Raw genomic sequence first — 20,256 nt, 5'->3', positions numbered from 1 at the left:
TATGTTGGCTACCATATATTCAGCTTTTACTGAGCTTAGTGCTACTGTTTTTTGCTTCTTGTTGCACCAAGAGACCATCCCTGATCCAACACTAAAGCAGTACCCGAAGGTACTTTTCCTGTCCATTGAACTACCTGCCCAATTTGCATTTGTGAATTCGCATAATCTGACATCATCTCCTCGAGTATATTTCAACCCATATCTGACTGTTCCACGCACATATCTAAGAATGTGCCTAGCTGCTGCCCAATGTACCCTTTTCGGTTCTACCATGAACTGACTAAGGGTATTGACAACGAAACAAATGTCTGGCCTAGTGTTAACCAGATACATGAGCGACCCAATGAGCTGTCTGTACAAGGTGGGGTCGACTTCCTTGTCCTCTGATGCATCTATCTTCTTCTAATTGGTGATCATGGGCGTCGTCATGGGTCGGCAATCTTGCATCCTGAATATCTTCAGAATATCTGTAGTGTATCTCCCTTGCCCAAGGAAGATCTCCCCATTCTTTTGCCATATTTCCAATCCTAGAAAATAGTGCATTAACCCCATATCTTTCATGTCGAATTTTGCTTCAATGTTCCTTTTGCAGTCCTTTATGAGCCCTACAAGTCATCTACATACAGAACTAGAATGAGAGGTTCGTTCTCCACCATCAAGTAGTAGAGATTGGGATTTTCATCACTCTCAATGAATCCCAATTGTTGAAAATAACTGTCAATCTGACCATACCACGCCCCGGTGTCTGTTTAAGCTTGTATAGGGATTTCTTCAACCTGCATACATGCGTGTGCCTCTCATGAGTTTCAAAGTCTTCAGGCTGCTCTATATACACCTCTTCTTCTATCATCCCATTAAAGAATGTTGTCTTGATATCCATTTGGTGAATCTCCCATCCTAACTGCGTTGCTAGCGATATAACGGATCTGATAGAGGTATATCTAACAACTGGGGTGAAGGTCTCCTCATAGTCTATCCCTTCCTTCTATGCAGACCCCTTCACCATGAATCTAGCCTTTTACTTCTCTACACTTCGATTTGCAGCGTACTTGATCTTGTAGGTCCATCTGGAACCTACAACTGATCTCTCTTCCGGTTCAGGCACTACCTCCCAAACATCATTTGTCATGATATAAATGTATTCTTCTAACATGGCATCCACACACACCTGATGCTGTTCGGCTTCTTGAAAGTTGGAGGGTTCTGTAACTTGAGCTACCAAAGCTTGATATTTATCAGGCTGCTTGCACCGTCTCTTGTCTGTCCTAGGAGCTCCGACAAACTCCTCGGCGTCTCTCAAGGTCTGTTGCACTTCCCTACTAGCTCTACTTCTGGTGGTGGGAAGTTCAATTAGTTCCCCCTCTTGTTCTTGCTGCTTTGTCTATTGAGAACACCCTGGATCTCCTACCCCTAAGGAGATACTGGTACTGGTCACCGTACTCTATCCTTGTGACTGTCCTCTTGCTTGTTCAACTTGCTGTCCCTGTTGTTGAACTAATGGAGCTTCTGCCAACTAATCACTTGCATGCATTTCTTGAGATCTTTTGAAAGCTCTGTCTTCCATGAACTTTACATCTCGCCTCACTACAATCTTCCTGCTACTAGGAATGTAGATCTTGTATGCCTTTGAGGTCTCGCTATATCCTATGAGGAACCCCTTCTTTGCAGTTTGATCTAATTTACTGTGTTTTTCATCTAGTATGTTACAGTGAGCCCACTCCTGAATATCCTTAAATTACTTAGTTCAGGCTTCTTTCTTGTGAAGACCCCCTTTGGCATTTTCTTCTCCAATGCTCTATGAGGTGTTTTGTTTTGAATGTACACCGCTGTGTTGCATGTCTCTGCCCATAAAAATCTAGGCAAATCTTTGTCATATAGCATAGCCTTTGCAGCCCCAACTATTGTTTTGTTCTTCCACTCCGATACTCCATTTTGCTGAAGATTATATGGAGCTATCCATCCTTTTTGATGCCCTCCTTCGCGTAGAAGTTTGTGAAGTCTTTATTTGTGTATTCTCCACCATTATTTGAACATAGCACCTTTGATCTTTTTCCCTGTCGCGTTCTCCACGAGAACCTTGAACTCTTTGAACCTATCAAAAGACCTCACCTTTCGTCTTTAAGAAATAGATCCAGGTCTTCTTGGAGTGATCATCAATAAAGGTGACGGAATATTCGCCACCGCTAAGAGCTCTAGTGGACATAAGGCCACAAATATCTGTGTGTATCAATCTCAACACCCCATTTGCTCTGTTGTCACTTCTAAGAAATGCTGCCTTTGCGTACTCCCCAAGCACGCATCCTCTACATACATCATCTTGCTCTAAGCTAAGAACTGGAAATCCCGTTACAGTTTCTCTGCACATCCTAAGTGCTGCACGGTGTAAATGTCCCATCCTCCTGCGCCTATCAGTGCCATTGGAGAATCACGCTGCAACCTGTATAACCTGTTGCGCCAAGCTCCAATCTGTCTCACCATCTTCCAACTAGAATGTTTGACATACACTTTGTTCCCCATGAAGTGTACATCGTATCCCTTGTCCTGTAACTTGGACACTGAAATTAGGTTCATACCCAATCCTTGCACATGCAGTAGTACATTAGTAGCGTTGGTGTTGGTTCTTATTTCTATTTGAAATTCTATGGTGCCTCTCCCTATCAGAGTACATTTAGTTCTGTTGCCCATAGTGGTCTTGCTAAAATTGGAAACTAGGGCTAAACTCCATCTGGGTCACCTTATTTATGGCAACTGATATTTTTCTTGGATTCCTCTCCGCGAGAGGTGTAGGATTGATCCAACGATCATCTGATTCTGACATGTATTCATGGAGATATGAATTTATTTGTATTCTTGACAATTTGTCTAGGTCGGCCAACAAGCAAAATAGTGATTTTCACTCCCAGCTTATCCTCAACGTTTCATATAAAATGTGGAGACCTTGTGGCATTATTCCACTCATCTCATCTCGCATTCTTCTCTCTCTCCTAGCTTGATTGGTTACAGATTAGAGGAGCATCTCTCTCACACGTGTGGCTAGAAGGAGGACGCAGAGTTTGGTTAGGGTAGTGTTGACTTGGGTTGACGAGCTGCAAGTGGGCAGATTTGATAGCGTTGATCAGCGTGGACTCCTTGACTGCCGATTGGGGTAGGCTGCCTCTCCTTGGCAGACCGCTTTCTGAACAGTTGTTTGGGTGTCTCTTTGACCATACTTTGATCAACGTTGACTGTCAAATGCTGACCGCAGGTTTGACTAGAATTGAATGAAGTTTGATTGGCTATTTCAGACTGTTTTGGGCTGCGTTTTCTTGCTGTTGGGGGCCGAGTTGATTGAGCTTGACCGGGATTGACTAGAGATCAAATCTGACATGTTTGACCAGCGTTGACTTTGTTGGTTAGGGTTTTGATGCTGCTATCATAGAATTACAGATTTGTATAATTGTACTATCTCTCTATGTGTTGAATTATTGAAGAATATAAGAAGAATTGATTAAGGGGTTCCCCACATTGGGGTTTGTTGTTGATTTGGGGTAGCATTCGATGTGCTCTAGCTATGAAAATTGGTGGAGAGGCTAAAGCACGTGAGATTTCCAAGACCCAGAAATGGTTTGGGGAAATCCTATCCGGTGAAGGAGATATTAAAATAATTAATATTTTTAATGGATTCCTAAGTCTAAACTCAGGAAAATAAAAATATAAATGGGTATTAAGATAAAACTGGGTTAGAAGGTTCTATGTGACAGGATCAAGCCAATTCTAATCTTAGCTATTGATTAGAGATGTAATCTCGGCCGTTGAAGACTCAACAAAACAAGTATAAGAGGAGGCTTGAGGGTCAGTTGGAGATACACTAGAGTGATCAGTCATTGATTTTGCTAAAGCGGGGTTGCTAAGCAAAAGTGAATCGATGATTAGCAGCGAGGGGCAGTGAGTACTAGACAGAGAGGCAGAGACAGTACTGAGAGACTAGCGCAGAAGTAAAGAGAGTGAGAGAAGTAGCTAGTTCAGGCCACACAGAGCCTAACAGAGACAACGCAAAGGCTAGAGGGATTGCGCCATCCACGCAGAGGTTGCTAGAGTGATGTAGAGGGTCCTAGAGGCTGCGTAGTGCCTTAGAGGGCTGAGGCAGAGGGTCTCGGGGCTGGCGTAGGTCAGCAGGGGGTTGACGCAGGTCAGGAGGAGGCTGACGCAGAGGCCAGAATTGCCAGCGCTAAGTTTCAGTTGTGCTAGAGAGGGTTTCGTGGGACAGGTTTTCTGAATCCCTGTTTCCGAATATAAAGGTATTGTTGCCGTGTATTTTTCTCTGTCGTGTGAGCCGGTTAGGCACCCAACGGTACTCAAGGAAATACTAGATAATAATAAACCCTCTGAATACATGCACCGATTTTTCCTCATTGGGTTTTTCGAGGGACATTTGTCCAAAAATAACGGTGTCACTTGTGTGCTTGTTTTCTTTCAGTTGATGATTTGTAGATGTTGTGACAGTATTGTGTTTATTTCGGTATTTAAATGTTTTAAATAACTTGTTCAAAATTTACAAGTAGAAGAAATAAACCGGTAGATACAGATTAACTCTCTAACAGATAGACTTAGAAAATTCAACATGGTATCAGAGCGTGGTTGCAGATCACAGGAGCGCTGAAGGCATCAGCGGAGCAGAGCATTTGCAGCAGAATCAGCTGTCTCTAGTGACAGTAGTTGATCCTTGCAGAAGCGACAAAGGAAGGGTTGACGTAGAGGAACTGCGTCATCAGTCTGGGCCAGAGACAGGGCAACAAAGAGGCTGAGGAGCGCAGAAACAGGGTCACACAGAGCCACGCTGAGGCCAGGAGGGTTGACGTAGTTGGCTGAGGGAGCTGTTTTGTCGGTGCCGGGATTGTGTAGGACCAAGAGGCTCAATCCTTCAGTTGTTGGGGCAAAAGAAGCTGTGAGCAGTTTGCGGGAGCGAAGCTGGTGGGGTACTGTGGTCAAAACAATACCTAATAGGGCAACACCAAGGTAGAGGAAGTTGCTGCAAGGTGGATTTCTAGCCAAGGAATCCAGATCAGTGTTGCAGTTGCATAGACGATTGGAGAGGGGCAACTTGACAGTTTGCAGAAAGATTTCCAGGAGGGAAATCGGGACTAAGAGGGAGTCCAGAAGAGAACTTCCAGACGGAAAGTAGAGAGACTCAGCAGGAGTCGAACTGGGAACTTCTAGGCGTGAAATAGAGAGACTCAGAGGAGTTGACAAAAGAGTAGCGAGATGGTCGTGAATGCTCTGAGAGATCAGGACAGGTTGGACGGAACGTCCAACTTTGTGGTCTCGAAGGCTAGGATCTTGTCCATTCTAGACAAACATCGTATCAAGGGCTTCGCCTTGAGAGTGATGGCTATCCCAGTTGACCTGATAGCTAATGAAAGGTATGAGGAGGCAATGGCTAAGGCAAAGTGTATCATCTTTGATGGCGTCAAGGATCATGTGGTCCCACATATTGCGGAGAAGGAAATGACAAAGGAGATGTGGGACACTTTGAAGACATTGTACCAGCATACTTCCGTGTAAAGGAAGATGCTCTTGGAGAATCAGTTAAGATCATACCAGATGCAGAAGGGAGAGCAGATAGATGTCTTCCTTGGTCGGTTGAAGGAGATCCGTGACCAACTGACTTCCATAGGGGCCACGCTGGATCAGGATTTGATGGTAAGGACCGCACTTAACATAGTCTCCGAGGATTGGGAGACATTTGTCCAGAGCATACTGGGCAGGGCGAGTCTTCTGGATTGGGAAGAACTGTGGGCGACTCTTCGTCAAGAAGAGATCAGATAGCTGACCAAGACGGGGAGTAACAGCAAAGGGGTCAGGATCAAGAAGTAAGAGGAAGAGGATGCGGCTCTGGCATTTGCAGGAAAGCAAGAGAAGAGGAAGAAGAAGGACCTCTCCAAGATCAAGTGCTTCCATTGTGGGGAACTGGGTCACTATGCGAACCAGTGTTTGAGGAAGAAGAGTAAGGGAGAGGTTTCTGATTCTAAGGTAGCACCAATGAAGGCGGAGAAAGAAGTCGAGGAGGATGACGATTGTGCCATGAGTGCTCATGTGCCACTTCTCGGCTGAAGACAGGCTCCATTAGAAGTCTGACTATCATATGGATGGAAGATGTCTCTTGATATGACATTGGAAGAATAAGAAGTGTTGGACTATGTGAAGGGTAAAATCCCGGAGTGTCCATTAGATGCACCGATTGCTACAAAGAACAAGTACACTAAAGGTGAAGTCAAAGCGAAGAAGATTATCAGAGATTCCATTGGCAAGCATCTGGTGGCTTACATCTTTGACTTGAACACCTCCAAGGAAATCTACGACAGAGTGGTAAGCATGTTTAAGGTCAGAGATGCAAATCAAGTTTTGTTCCTCAAAAATAAGTTCTAGGATATTAAGAAGGACAAGGACGAGGATATTCAATCCTACTTTTAAGGATCACTGAGGTCAAGAATGATCTTCTATCGATTGGAGAAGTAATTCCTGACAGGGAACTAACTATCACTACCCTTGGGGGGCTCCCATCCGAATGGTATATATTTAGAACCACTCTTCTCAATAATGATTGAATTCCAGGGTTTGAAGAATTGATGTCAAGATGCATTCAAGAAGAGACAAGGATGGTGGAGCAAGAAATGCCTTCAAATTGAGGCAACCCCACTGCTTTCTCCTCTCCTTCCAAAACGAGAAATACTTTTGGGTATAAAGGTCATTTCAAAGGAAAGCCCAGATCGAAGGGTGGAAGGAAGGAAAGATGCTTTGTTTGCAATAAATTTGGCCACTATGCAAGGGAGTGTCCAAATAGAAAGGACACATCACATGATGATGATCAAAATCACTCTAAGGGCAACTTCAATAACAACTTCAATTACAACAATCAAAGGAATGGCAGGTTCAATGGCAACGAAAAGAGGAATGTGGGAAATCATGGAAATGGTCAACCCTCCAAGAAAGTTATGCAATAGTGTTGCCGGACCTGTATTGGGAAATGTTTCTGAGTATCGTCAACTCATAGGAGCAATGGTGTTCTTGGTGAACTCCCATCCGGATATAATTGCAAATCGTCTCATACAAAATAGTGTGACTGCAAGCATAAGCAATTACTTGCCTTTTGTGACAAGCATATGTTTGATAGAGAAAAATGGACAAATGCAAAAGCAGAGGGGATTAGTAAAATATTTGATGTGTATCAGTTTCTGTTCGGTGTAATCTAGGGTGCATACATAGCAAAAACATACCTAGATAGTTAGTGACATTTTCATAAGACAGATTGAATTTCTACTTGATTCATTTCTTCATATCGGCCATAATTTTACGAAAAATGTTGAATAGGGGTTACATTGAGTATATTATTGCTGGTTACATTGAGTATAGTATTGCTAGCAATTTGCATAATGCAGTGTTGTTGGGTGGTATGCCAATGGTGACACATCATGTGATCATATTTCATTGATATAGACGGTATTTCGAGCATAGTTATTTAAGGTTATGTGTAGAAGATTTGAAGAGAAGCTATACATGGCAGATTCTACCTGCCAGGGATATATCATGCATTTTACAGTCACGGCCGATTCTATGGATATTGGAAATGAGCGTAAGGCTAAGCTCTCCCTTATGTATCACATTTGATTTCCTTCTCATGGGAGATGTAAGTCTTGTTTAAGCAGTTGATCGTGAGAATTGGGCAAGAAACATTTTGCATGTAGTTTCCAAGCATGATATTGTTCCTTGGATGCTTCTTGCAACGCTTGAGGGAATTGTTGAGCCTTTGACTGTTATTTTGCCATATTGGCATGGAAAATTCCCATATTTTTCTATTCAAGAGGCTTCTAGGATTCTTCTTAATAATGCCCTGTAGTATACTTCGACAGTGTCACAAAGAGAAGCCCATACAGACCTATTGGCACTTCTGTGTTCTGCTCAAGCCATGGCGCGGCTTGTATTGACAATTCTGACACCACCTCAGCAATGGAGCAAGTTTGGAAGTGGTTCGAAGGTATGTGTGTTCTCAAGACTTCTTACAAAAATAAGAGGGTAGCATTGACTTCAAAAGAAAACAATCTGTCAAATCCCTATAATGGATGTGCCATTTTAAAACAAAAAGCAATGCTACCAAGGGATTGGAAAAATTTACTCAAGGAGGGCAAGAGATTTGCAAATGTTAAGATATCCCAATTATCGGAGCAGATAGAAAAGTAGGGTCGGTTCTAAAGAACGTATTTTTCTCTAGGTAAACAAATCACCTACAAGACTTTGGGAGAGAACGAAAATCCTCAGCCATGAACATATTGCACTTCTGTTGGATACGTCACTAATGCATAGATTCGATTCTTTGGTTGACCAGGATATTAACATCATAATTCCTACTCAAATTTTGCATGGCAGAATCCTTAAACACTGCATATTTTGCAAATGACAGATATGGTGGAAATTCATATATCTGTATTGTTCAGAGTTTTAAGAAGCACATGTATCTAAGAATCCAGGAACCTGAGTTAAGAGAAACGAGAAGTTTAGGGATCTGTTTTAAAGGTCATTATGCAAGCAAAGAAATCAAAAGCAGGTACCAGGGATATATGAATGACTTTTCAGCTTGTGAAAGTTGAAGAATACCAATTTCCTTTCTACTACACAATTATAGTGCTCTTGTGCATCTTGTTTCAAATATCACTAATGATGATTTGCACTTTCTACTTGCACATTATTCAGATGAGTTTAATCACTCGGAGGCTGGTCGGGAATTGGCAAAAATCTCATGCTTTCTCTCATTGATTAGGCACCCCAGATCAACTAGGTTGTGGACTTAGTAGAAAAGTTATGAATATTTTGAAAGGTTTGGGCTCGCAATTTGGTAACTTTCACATTCTGAGCGATGAAGAAGTGCACAAGGGAATGAAAAGCAGTGAATTGAAGAAAATGTTTGAATAACATAGCTTTCTTCCTAATGTTGACAAAATTGTTGCATAAAAAGAAACCGCACCTGAATCAAAATCTGATGCTAAATTCTGAGGATCTGGTATAACAGTAGATTCTACACAAAATGGTGAAACCATCTGAGCTCTTCATCAGTAAGTGAATCATGGAAAGGTTTCAATATCATGTTTTTTTGAGGCATCTCTATTAGAGATCTTAGTTCCTGGTCGGAAGCTACAAAACAGAGCTTTGCATGGAGATCTTGTTTTGTTTAGAATCTAGTTTCATGGTTTCAATTTGCATTGATATGGAAAATTAATTGTTGGTACCATCTTGATGAAGATCCAAAAGTGTTTGAAGTAGTTACCAATACCTTTGTAACATGAAAAGGGGTTAGTTCTGCATTATGACCGGATGACTCTCTCACTAGATGATTGGGTCATTACAGTAGCATTTAATTTTATGTTACAATGGTTAAGTTTTGAGACTGGAGAAATTCTTGATACAGCAGATAAAGCTCATGATGGGGATATCGCTGATATGGTTTAGGCACCTCAGCCTCTTGCAACATAAAGTGGTCTCACAACTATTTCAGCTACTACCAGCAATGACAAAAAGGTGAAATTTTGGAGTTGTCTCTGTTTAATTGAATGGACTGTGTGCCTTGACAAAAAAGTAAGTGACCTGTTGAGGTAACATATGAACAACTCAATTACGAACACCTAGTAGAAATATCTTCTCATTATTCATTATGGATATTCTACATGGAAAATGAAGTAGATAATGTAGCTCTGAGATGATGAGAAAATTATTTGTTGAATATAGAATGTTAAGGTAAAGAATTTAGTTAAGAGGTGAAAAATATATTCCTCCAAAATAGGATAAAGGACAGCTGGTGAAGATAGGTGGCAGAGGATCAGTAGGCAGAAGATTACTTAAGATTTAAAGGGAGATTTTGAGACAATATTTGAGCAACCCATCACAGGAATAAAGGAAACCATTCAGTAATCAAGGAAGGATTTTCTAGATCTCTTGCCACTGATCAGATATTTTACTCATTCTTAGTTTATTGTTAGATTTATTTTCTAAACACTTGTAACAGCTTGAGAAATATGTTGGTCTATACATTCTTTCGTTTGTAATGGAATAGGGGCTCGCTTTTGGGGTACCAAAAAGACTTGTACTCTCTAAAAAGCTTGATATTTCAGAGTTTTAATCAAAAGGCTTCTGGCTTTAATTTATGACGGACTTTGTTCACTATGTAAGTGATTTCTTGTGTTTCATTATATTTTCATTCGCCCATTTTGAAGTTGTGTAGATCATAAGGAGAGGCTACGCTGGGAATCAATCTCCCTTAGTTCCCATGACAGAGTTGCATCCTTTACTAAGCAAACTATATAAACTGTATATTTATGTTAGTTTCTCAACAACTAAACATAATCACAATTTGTGCTATTGTTGAGTTGTTGAAGAACCTTCTTCATGCTTTTATAATCTTATCAGATGACATGAATGTTCAGACTGAGTGTAAGCATTAATTGATACTCTTAAGTCTTCTAGCCACATCTTTCAAGATAATGTCACTCTGTCATGGTTGGATGTTGACACTTTGATTGGACTTTCTCAATGGGACGGCTTCATTAGTTGGAGCAAGGATCTTGCAACCCTTAGTAACCATCTCTCAAAAAAACACCACATACAAATCTGGCCACTGTACTCAAAAGGCTATTGTTCATATCCATGAACAGTGAATTAGCCTCGTAACATTTGAGGGAGCCCCTCTGGTTCAGGGACCATCTTGAGCCTAAAATAGGTTAAATTAATTTCTTGACACAATTTCCTAGCCAAAAACTGTCTTCAAGAAATTGAGACAATAGGTTCCACTTCCTTCTCCTACTCAACTCACTTCATTCAACGCTCCAAATTTTACCGCAAATTAATAATGATGGTTGGCATACACAGTTTGTCAGTAAAATCCCCCTCGGGGACATGCCATGCCCACATTAATGGCAAAACAAATAGAAATCATCATGAACAAATAGTTGTTACCAATAAAATCATTCACAGAAGCAAAAAAGGATCATTTTCCATTCATTCACAGAACCTTCAATGCAGGAAAAAAATAATTTTTAAGTTTCATATTAATACAACTAAAAAAATGTCTTCCTTTTGTATATAATCATTTAAACCATAAAAGATTATAAATATATTTGTAAAAATCCCAAAAATAAAAAAATTTAAGCATAATAAACGAGTATTAATCATGACTAAATAATATCACCATAGCTTTCACACATATAAAACCATTATAAATACATTTGTAAAAATTCCAAAGATATAAAATTTTAAGCATAATATTTGTTTACAAATATTGACCATCAATATTATGGTGGCTTTCACACACACCCTTAACTTTTGTCACCAAAAATAACTTCTTTGCAGCAATCATTTTATAACATTATAATCCAATACTTGATAAACCAAAGCTTCATTAAACCCATTTTATGGGCATGGGTGAACACTTACAAATCCAAATATGGAGTGAAAACAAATATATCTCCTAATCAACAAAACAATAATCCTCTATGGACTGAAGCATATCACGATTAATTCATTCAGTGATCATTCAGATTTCCAGAGTGCAGTCATTCAAATCATAGAAAATTGACAGTAATGGAAAACCCAATTACAAGAAATAAAAGACAATGATACTTGAAAATGTTGGGCCGTTGAAAGGCTTCACATGACCTTCATATCCAACCTGGGCGTGAAACCCGTGAGATGGGAATATCTTGCATCACGCGGTGGCATTGAACACCTGGGCAGGCAAGTCCATGAGTTTTCTGTAATGTTGTAAACAGCGATGTTCAGAGCAGTGTCTTTGTCCTCACATCCATAGGCTTTAACGTAGACACAATCGTCTAGTCCCGCCCATTCAAGGGAATCCTTACTTATACGCTGTAGCCGTTTAAATGGCTTGATTATGGTTGCAGGCATCCTCGTCATCTCCTTCCACAAGGGGGAGTTAGGGTTTGAGCCCATGGCACCCCTCTGAAGTTCCCAGATAATGACCATTGACAAAAACAAGGATTCGGTTTTCCAGCACGCAACTAAAACCCTAGACCCACAAGTAAAGAGTTTGCTCATGCCATTGAAGGGATCATCAAATTTGCGATGATTCAATCTAGGCACCTCTGTATACATGGTCGTCTCACAGATCTTATCATCTTCAATGCTGAAACTAAGAATACCCCACAATTGCGGCTGCAGATTATCAGGCACTAAACAGTAGAACAAACTATCACAGAAAATAATATCCCTTGTTTCTATTAGTCGTAGCTCCCATTCTCTGGATATATGTCCCACCATTTTCCATGTCTTCTTGGAAGAATCGTAGATTTCTACTCCAAATTGTTCATCACGAAACGCACCCAATGCCACAATTTTGTAGGTGCCTGCATGGTCACCCTCCCCTCCCAATATGCATGTAGCATAAACAGTTGTTATCGTCGACATGGCAGGAAGTTGGATGGACGTTTGTGTTAGAGGATTGCAGATAGTAAGGGAAGCGGGACGCTGCTGTGATAAATAGGCGGAACCTAATAGGAATAGGCCTGCTTGGACTGATGTAGGTTCATACCATTGGCTACCCACTCTTAAGACCAGGGAGAAGGAGGGTTTCCAAGTTTTTGTGAGGAAACAATAGGCCCAAAAGCGAGAGTTTTCACCGTATTCCCATACAAGTAGCCATGGCTTCTTGGACGGAATGGTGTGATCCCATTTTCCAGTGTTGAAATTGGTTGATAAAAAAAGCGTATTCCATTGTTTACATACACTTCTTAATCTGCATAGGGATTCCACAGGCAGCCGTGACAGTATCTCCTCTTCTATCTCCTTTGGCAATTCAGCCAATTTAGACAGATCTCGGGTGGACCTTTTCATCTTTATCAGCACTCCAAACAACTGCATCAAACATAGATTAATGTTAAATAGACAATCATGCTAATCAGAAACGGTGTTACAGAAACACATACCTGCTAACTGTTAATGTTAAATAGACATCATACTAATCATAAATTTTATTATGATAGACTTACACCTGCTGCAACATAGAAACATGTAACCAATGAAAAGGTTAAATTAGGATATGTAACCAATCTATGAACAGAAACAAGTATTATGTAAAATTATAAGTTATACACACATTCAGCGACTGATAGATTCATTGGATGTGGACACTTATCAGTCCTCCCATTAAATGACTAATTCTTTTGAGAGCTAATTTATTTCTCTATATACTAGATGTGCGTTGAACCTGGACCGGAGTGTGAAATAAACTTTTCATTGCATTTGCCATTCATAAGAAATAGATTGTGAGAGTTTTGAATAGTAGTTCATAACAAATGGCTCCTGGACTGCTGGGTTTCTCCTTTGCCTCCCCTTTAGAGAAGCCCAAGGCGAAGGCCAATATTGTAACTCAGAGGGTGGAGGATAAGAAAGAAGAGGAGATGAGGGAATTGAGATTGACAAACAAGCGACTCCTGCAGCAGTTGGAGGAGAGGCGAATGCAGCAGGCGGAGATGAGGGCGGAGCTGGAGGAGGGCAGGATCCGCCTTCTGACTGTTCGAGAAGCGGAGGAGCATCTGTGCACTCAGCTTGGAGAGTTCGAGGCTGAATCTGTGGAACAACCGCCTCAAACAAGTCTAACAATTCTCTTACGCAGCGCCTCAAACTGGCGGAGCGCCTTCTTTGTGAGGCCAATGATAAGCTCCAACACCGTATAACAAGAAACAGGAAAAACCCTAGGAGAATCAATCAGACTGATTATTAAAGACGCAAGTTTAGAAGTATGAACCCTTTGAAACAAGAAACCTATGTTTTGTTATGTGACGGTGAAGTGATAAAAGGAGAGACCAAACAAACTTCTTTCATGTAAAATGATTTGTGAAGAGAATTCGCAGAAGAGGCATGATTGGGAAATAGTCCACACCTCCCAGTACCCCAAGTTCCTCAAAAGTTACTTGAGGGTTTATGCAATCTGTTGCTTCAACAGATCGAAGCCCAGGTGATGGTGAACACCGTAAAACACAAGGTTATATCAAGATTATATCATTCCGCCATGAAGGATCCACTGAGGGTCACGTTATGACGACCGACAACGAAGAGGACCACTGTTGGTAATGGGGATTCGGCATATTAAGTATGAAAAACTTTAACAAATACCCACAACAATGGTAAGAAGGTGAAGGCATTAAAATTTACGCGGGTAGGACCAACAATAAGTAGAACAAATCCAAATCCATGTAGAACAAATCCAATCAGTTTTAATAAAAAACTAGTAATTGTCCCAAAAGGTACAAAGAAAGGCCGATAGACTTATGAAGTTGGAATTGTTGAATTTCTATAAAAGATTAAAAAATACAAGTATTTTTCTAAAAAAATTTAAAAATAGAAAATAATGAATATTGGAAATCACATATTTAAAATCTCAATTGTATTGTCAATTTGGGTATTGGTTAACTTTTATACAAACATATGCTTCCACAATTGTAACTCTTTTCCAACATTGATAAACCACTGCCATTGTACATAATTAAATTAAATGTAAAATTTATAAACTACATACATGTTGTGAGTAAGTAATCTTAAAAGTCATGTGTAAAGAGAGCCTATTGTACATAATTAAATTAAATGTAAACTTTATAAACTACATACATGTTGTGAGTAAGTAATCTTAAAAGTCATGTGTAAAGAGAGCCTATAAGGTGTGTAAAGAAAGAGCTGTTAAAAGTCATGTGTAAAGAGAGCCTATAAGGTGTGTAAAGAAAGAGCTGTTAAAAGTCATGTGTAAAGAGAGCCTATAAGGTGTGTAAAGAAAGAGCTGTTAGGATTGTTAAATTGTAAGTATGGTTTTTTTTTTTAATCAATATATTAAATTTAAGTTTTTAATACACAATTTAAGTTTTTTTAGTGTATTAAATTTAGTTAGTCACAAAATTCTAAAACATATTTAGTCATTCATAAAAAGAACATGGGAATTAATTTAATCTATAAATAATTATAGAAAATATGTTAAAATTAAGTTCTAAATGATAAAAACTGAAGAACTAAAAACTTATTATATTAAAGATACTTTGCTGTTTTAAATAAAAATACATTTGAAGAACTAAAAACTTATTATATTAAAGATACTTTGCTCTTTTAAATAAAAATACATTTATATTAAAAATAATTTGCTCTTTGAAATAAAAATACATTGTATTCCACAAATACAAAAGAAAAATATCTATCTAAATATGTAAACACTTGAACATTATTTATATATGAGATAAGACAATTATTCCAAAACACTTTATATTAAAGATTATTGTAACAAGTATAAGAATCAAATTAGAACTTCGTATAATCTAATTTAAAGCTGATCCAGCATAACATTACGTAGATCATAACAAGTGCGAGATGGATCAAATTAAAAGCATCCTCAAGATCAAAAACAACTTAATATCTGATCTAAAAGCTTACCGGGTATTTGGCCAGATGGATTTCAGCCATCACATTAACGGCATCGTCAAGCTCGAAAACTTTAAATCTGATCTAAAATATTGCAGAGATATTTGGTATGGAAGAAGATTGTAAACGGAATTTTTTTTATCAAATCTACTCTATAATATGACAATATTTATAGTTTACTGGCCAACACTGATTTGAGGGATCAAAGCTAACACATTCTAAGTTGATTATGGGAAAAAGAGAGTAAGTTTAAAGCTAAGGTTAACGCAGCCTTCCGGTATATCAAGAAAGTATAAAACACAAACTTTTCTGGCAAATTTAACAGTACCGGCGTTTAAAGCCGATCCTATCAAATGCATACCAAACTTATCAAATGCATATGCAGAATCGAACAACATTTTTAAAAGAAAAACAAGGTAAAATTGCAAACACGGATTCCAGCATTTCTGTACACGAGGAGACAGTAAAACAAAATATTTATGGTAGGTTTGACCGAACGGCATTTTAAGCGAACTATCAAATGCCTATGCATAATTTTAATCTTCATAAATTTACCTTAAAACGTTAAAGAGGAATCCAGACATCCAATTAAAGGCATTATTAAAGATTCGAGCAGTTCGGTATAGAACAAAATATTTAAAATATTTATGATAAAATTTAACCTTAAAACGTAAAAACAGAAATTCAAACATCAAATTAAAGGTATTATTGAAGAGGAAATACAGATTAAAATGCAAACACAGATTGAAGGCATTATTAAAGGAAACATCAGACTGAGCGCATTATTAAAGGAAATACAGATTAAAGATTCGGCAATCAGATTAAAGGCGTTAAAGAAAGTATGCTTACTGAGCTAATTCCCGCCGCCCGGAACGTTTCTGAGAGATGGCGAATCAGAGTCGTCGAGCACGAACTCAGTGAGAGCCCGTTTCGAGAAAATGATAAAGAAAGCGCAGGATGATGTTTGCGCGGCGGTAGAGGCGGTGGACGGGCACAATTTCAAGGAGGACGTGTGGTCGAGACCTGGGGGAGGAGGCGGAATCAGCAGAGTTTTGCAGGACGGAAATGTGTGGGAAAAGGCAGGAGTTAACGTTTCCGTTGTCTACGGTGAAATGCCGCCCGATGCTTACCGTGCGGCCAGGGCAGCTAATTCTCCGGACATATTTGTGGTTCGAAGTCGTAATTTCGATAGGCACCTCTTCCTGCAAAGCTCTCCACTGTACTCTTCCACTCTAAAATTTAGCTAAAGAATCAGATTATGTCTTTCGGCAAAGCTCTTCACAGCATTTGTCCACTCTGAAATTTAGCTAGAAAATCACTATAGATCTATCTTAAATAGAGATCTAACATGATCTATGAGTGGACATTATTTAGAATGAACCTTGAGTGATTGATACATTGCATGTTGCATATTTATTTATACATTTTACTTTTGATTCCAAGTGGTTAATTAAAGAACTTAAAATTATGACTTTTTGAAATTTGTACCAGATTTTAAGTAAAATTGACTAGGAAAAATGTTAAAAAAAGAGTTGGGTAATCTATTAGTTAGGGCGTAGACTAACTTATAGACATAAAAATGGGACTACACAATTAGTTATTGTATTAAATTTATAAAAATGGGACTACACAATTAGTTACTGTATTAAATTTGATCTTTACGCGTTTTAGTATTGCATTTAAATATCATTTTAAAAAGTAAATTAAAAAATGAATAAATTAAGTTTTTTAAATAAATTAATTTACTTAAAGAATATTATTACTAGCATTTGCACCACATGTTGCAAAGGAAACGCCCTAAGGCAATGATGTAAGAAACAATAGCATAGAAGAAAGAAGTCAAAATTTTATGCAAATGACATAAGAAACAATAGCATAGAAGAAAGAAGTCCAAATTTTATGCAATTTTGTTTCTTTACTGGTGTTTATTTTTTATCATCAACAAATGCCTAGATCAGCTATCCAGATTACCAAGAACCTCGCGTTTGAAGGCGTTGCCACAATCCCACAAAGCTCATTTTGATGATCACTGAGAAGGGAATTGTTGTGAGAGATGCAAATTGTTTCCATTGTTTATTGAATGGACTTTGTTCTTGCACTAATTATTGTAACGCTAATTGCAAATCGTCTCATACAAAATAGTGTGACTGCAAGCATAAGCAATTACTTGCCTTTTGTGACAAGCATATGTTTGATAGAGAAAAATGGACAAATGCAAAAGCAGAGGGGATTAGTAAAATATTTGATGTGTATCAGTTTCTGTTCGGTGTAATCTAGGGTGCATACATAGCAAAAACATACCTAGATAGTTAGTGACATTTTCATAAGACAGATTGAATTTCTACTTGATTCATTTCTTCATATCGGCCATAATTTTACAAGAAATGTTGAATAGGGGTTACATTGAGTATATTATTGCTGGTTACATTGAGTATAGTATTGCTAGCAATTTGCATAATGCAGTGTTGTTGGGTGGTATGCCAATGGTGACACATCATGTGATCATATTTCATTGATATAGACGGTATTTCGAGCATAGTTATTTAAGGTTATGTGTAGAAGATTTGAAGAGAAGCTATACATGGCAGATTCTACCTGCCAGGGATATATCATGCATTTTACAGTCACGGCCGATTCTATGGATATTGGAAATGAGCGTAAGGCTAAGCTCTCCCTTATGTATCACATTTGATTTCCTTCTCATGGGAGATGTAAGTCTTGTTTAAGGAGTTGATCGTGAGAATTGGGCAAGAAACATTTTGCATGTAGTTTCCAAGCATGATATTGTTCCTTGGATGCTTCTTGCAACGCTTGAGGGAATTGTTGAGCCTTTGACTGTTATTTTGCCATATTGGCATGGAAAATTCCCATATTTTTCTATTCAAGAGGCTTCTAGGATTCTTCTTAATAATGCCCTGTAGTATACTTTGATAGTGTCACAAAGAGAAGCCCATACAGACCTATTGGCACTTCTGTGTTCTGCTCAAGCCATGGCGCGGCTTGTATTGACAATTCTGACACCACCTCAGCAATGGAGCAAGTTTGGAAGTGGTTCGAAGGTATGTGTGTTCTCAAGACTTCTTACAAAAATAAGAGGGTAGCATTGACTTCAAAAGAAAACAATCTGTCAAATCCCTATAATGGATGTGCCATTTCAAAACAAAAAGCAATGCTACCAAGGGATTGGAAAAATTTACTCAAGGAGGGCAAGAGATTTGCAAATGTTAAGATATCCCAATTATCGAAGCAGATAGAAAAGTAGGGTCGGTTCTAAAGAACGTATTTTTCTCTAGGTAAACAAATCACCTACAAGACTTTGGGAGAGAATGAAAATCCTCAGCGATGAACATATTGCACTTCTGTTGGATACGTCACTAATGCATAGATTCGATTCTTTGGTTGACCAGGATATTAACATCATAATTCCTACTCAAATTTTGCATGGCAGAATCCTTAAACACTGCATATTTTGCAAATGACAGATATGGTGGAAATTCATATATCTGTATTGTTCAGAGTTTTAAGAAGCACATGTATCTAAGAATCCAGGAACCTGAGTTAAGAGAAACGAGAAGTTTAGGGATCTGTTTTAAAGGTCATTATGCAAGCAAATAAATCAAAAGCAGGTACCAGGGATATATGAATGACTTTTCAGCTTGTGAAAGTTGAAGAATACCAATTTCCTTTCTACTACACAATTATAGTGCTCTTGTGCATCTTGTTTCAAATATCACTAATGATGATTTGCACTTTCTACTTGCACAATATTCAGATGAGTTTAATCACTCGGAGGCTGGTCGGGAATTGGCAAAAATCTCATGCTTTCTCTCATTGATTAGGCACCCCAGATCAACTAGGTTGTGGACTTAGTAGAAAAGTTATGAATATTTTGAAAGGTTTGGGCTCGTAATTTGGTAACTTTCACATTCTGAGCGATGAAGAAGTGCACAAGGGAATGAAAATTAGTGAATTGAAGAAAATGTTTGAATAACATAGCTTTCTTCTTAATGTTGACAAAATTGTTGCATAAAAAGAAACCGCACCTGAATCAAAATCTGATGCTAAATTTTGAGGATCTGGTATAACAGTAGATTCTACACAAAATGGTGAAACCATCTGAGCTCTTCATCAGTAAGTGAATCATGGAAAGGTTTCAATATCATGTTTTTTTGAGGCATCTCTATTAGAGATCTTAGTTCCTGGTCGGAAGCTACAAAACAGAGCTTTGCATGGAGATCTTGTTTTGTTTAGAATCTAGTTTCATGGTTTCAATTTGCATTGATATGGAAAATTAATTGTTGGTACTATCTTGATGAAGATCCAAAAGTGTTTGAAGTAGTTACCAATACCTTTGTAACATGAAAAGGGGTTAGTTCTGCATTATGACCGGATGACTCTCTCACTAGATGATTGGGTCATTACAGTAGCATTTAATTTTATGTTACAATGGTTAAGTTTTGAGACTGGAGAAATTCTTGATACAGCAGATAAAGCTCATGATGGGGATATCACTGATATGGTTTAGGCACCTCAGCCTCTTGCAACATAAAGTGGTCTCACAACTATTTCAGCTACGACCAGCAATGACAAAAAGGTGAAATTTTGGAGTTGTCTCTGTTTAATTGAATGGACTGTGTGCCTTGACAAAAAAGTAAGTGACCTGTTGAGGTAACATATGAACAACTCAATTACGAACACCTAGCAGAAATATCTTCTCATTATTCATTATGGATATTCTACATGGAAAATGAAGTAGATAATGTAGCTCTGAGATGATGAGAAAATTATTTGTTGAATATAGAATGTTAAGGTAAAGAA

At 38.6% G+C, this 20,256-nt stretch overlaps 2 protein-coding genes across 8 annotated transcripts in view; one reads left to right on the top strand and one right to left on the bottom strand.

Moving 5' to 3' along the window:
- LOC149152027 (histone deacetylase 15-like) overlaps positions 1–20,256 on the top strand; it is a 135,747-nt gene that overhangs the window by 89,362 nt on the left and 26,129 nt on the right. The window contains exon 9 of one of the 5 annotated variants that reach the window (XM_089440184.1): positions 9,440–10,139. The exons of 1 other annotated variant lie outside the window; for it this stretch is intronic. In XM_089440184.1, the coding sequence (XP_089296310.1) occupies positions 9,440–9,550 (111 nt within the window). In that variant the 3' untranslated portion in view covers positions 9,551–10,139. Of the gene's footprint in view, positions 1–9,436; positions 10,140–20,256 lie in introns of those variants that run through there. 3 more of the 5 variants (XM_089440182.1, XM_089440186.1, XM_089440185.1) reach the window with 3 other exon arrangements.
- Positions 11,242–16,426, bottom strand: LOC149152028 (F-box only protein 6-like). Of its 3 annotated transcripts, none has more exons than XM_089440460.1 (2): positions 16,288–16,426; positions 11,242–12,891 (listed from the first exon to the last, which is right to left on the bottom strand). In XM_089440460.1, the coding sequence occupies exon 2, from the start codon at positions 12,868–12,870 to the stop codon at positions 11,668–11,670; it is 1,203 nt and encodes a 400-aa protein (XP_089296586.1). In that variant the 5' UTR covers positions 12,871–12,891; positions 16,288–16,426; the 3' UTR covers positions 11,242–11,667. The 3 variants fall into 3 exon arrangements, with proteins under 3 accessions (XP_089296586.1, XP_089296585.1, XP_089296584.1); XM_089440459.1 differs by lacking the exon at positions 16,288–16,426 and adding an exon at positions 13,919–14,045; XM_089440458.1 differs by lacking the exon at positions 16,288–16,426 and adding an exon at positions 13,461–13,590.

This window comes from Pinus tabuliformis, chromosome 9 (genome assembly GCF_031772625.1).
Source record: "Pinus tabuliformis cultivar Carrire ecotype Pingquan chromosome 9, CPIR1, whole genome shotgun sequence".
Taxonomy (NCBI): domain Eukaryota; kingdom Viridiplantae; phylum Streptophyta; class Pinopsida; order Pinales; family Pinaceae; genus Pinus; species Pinus tabuliformis.
This window is presented reverse-complemented; position numbering and strand designations above follow the sequence as displayed.

Excerpts from the sequence above, each read along its gene's own strand:
- LOC149152028 (XM_089440458.1), bottom strand. The coding sequence starts at position 13,571 with ATGCTCCTCCGCTTCTCGAACAGTCAGAAGGCGGATCCTGCCCTCCTC. Across the intron at positions 12,892-13,460 it reads AACTGCTGCAGGAGTCGCTT|TTGTTTGGAGTGCTGATAAA; the intron begins GTTTGTCAATCT and ends TGTTTGATGCAG.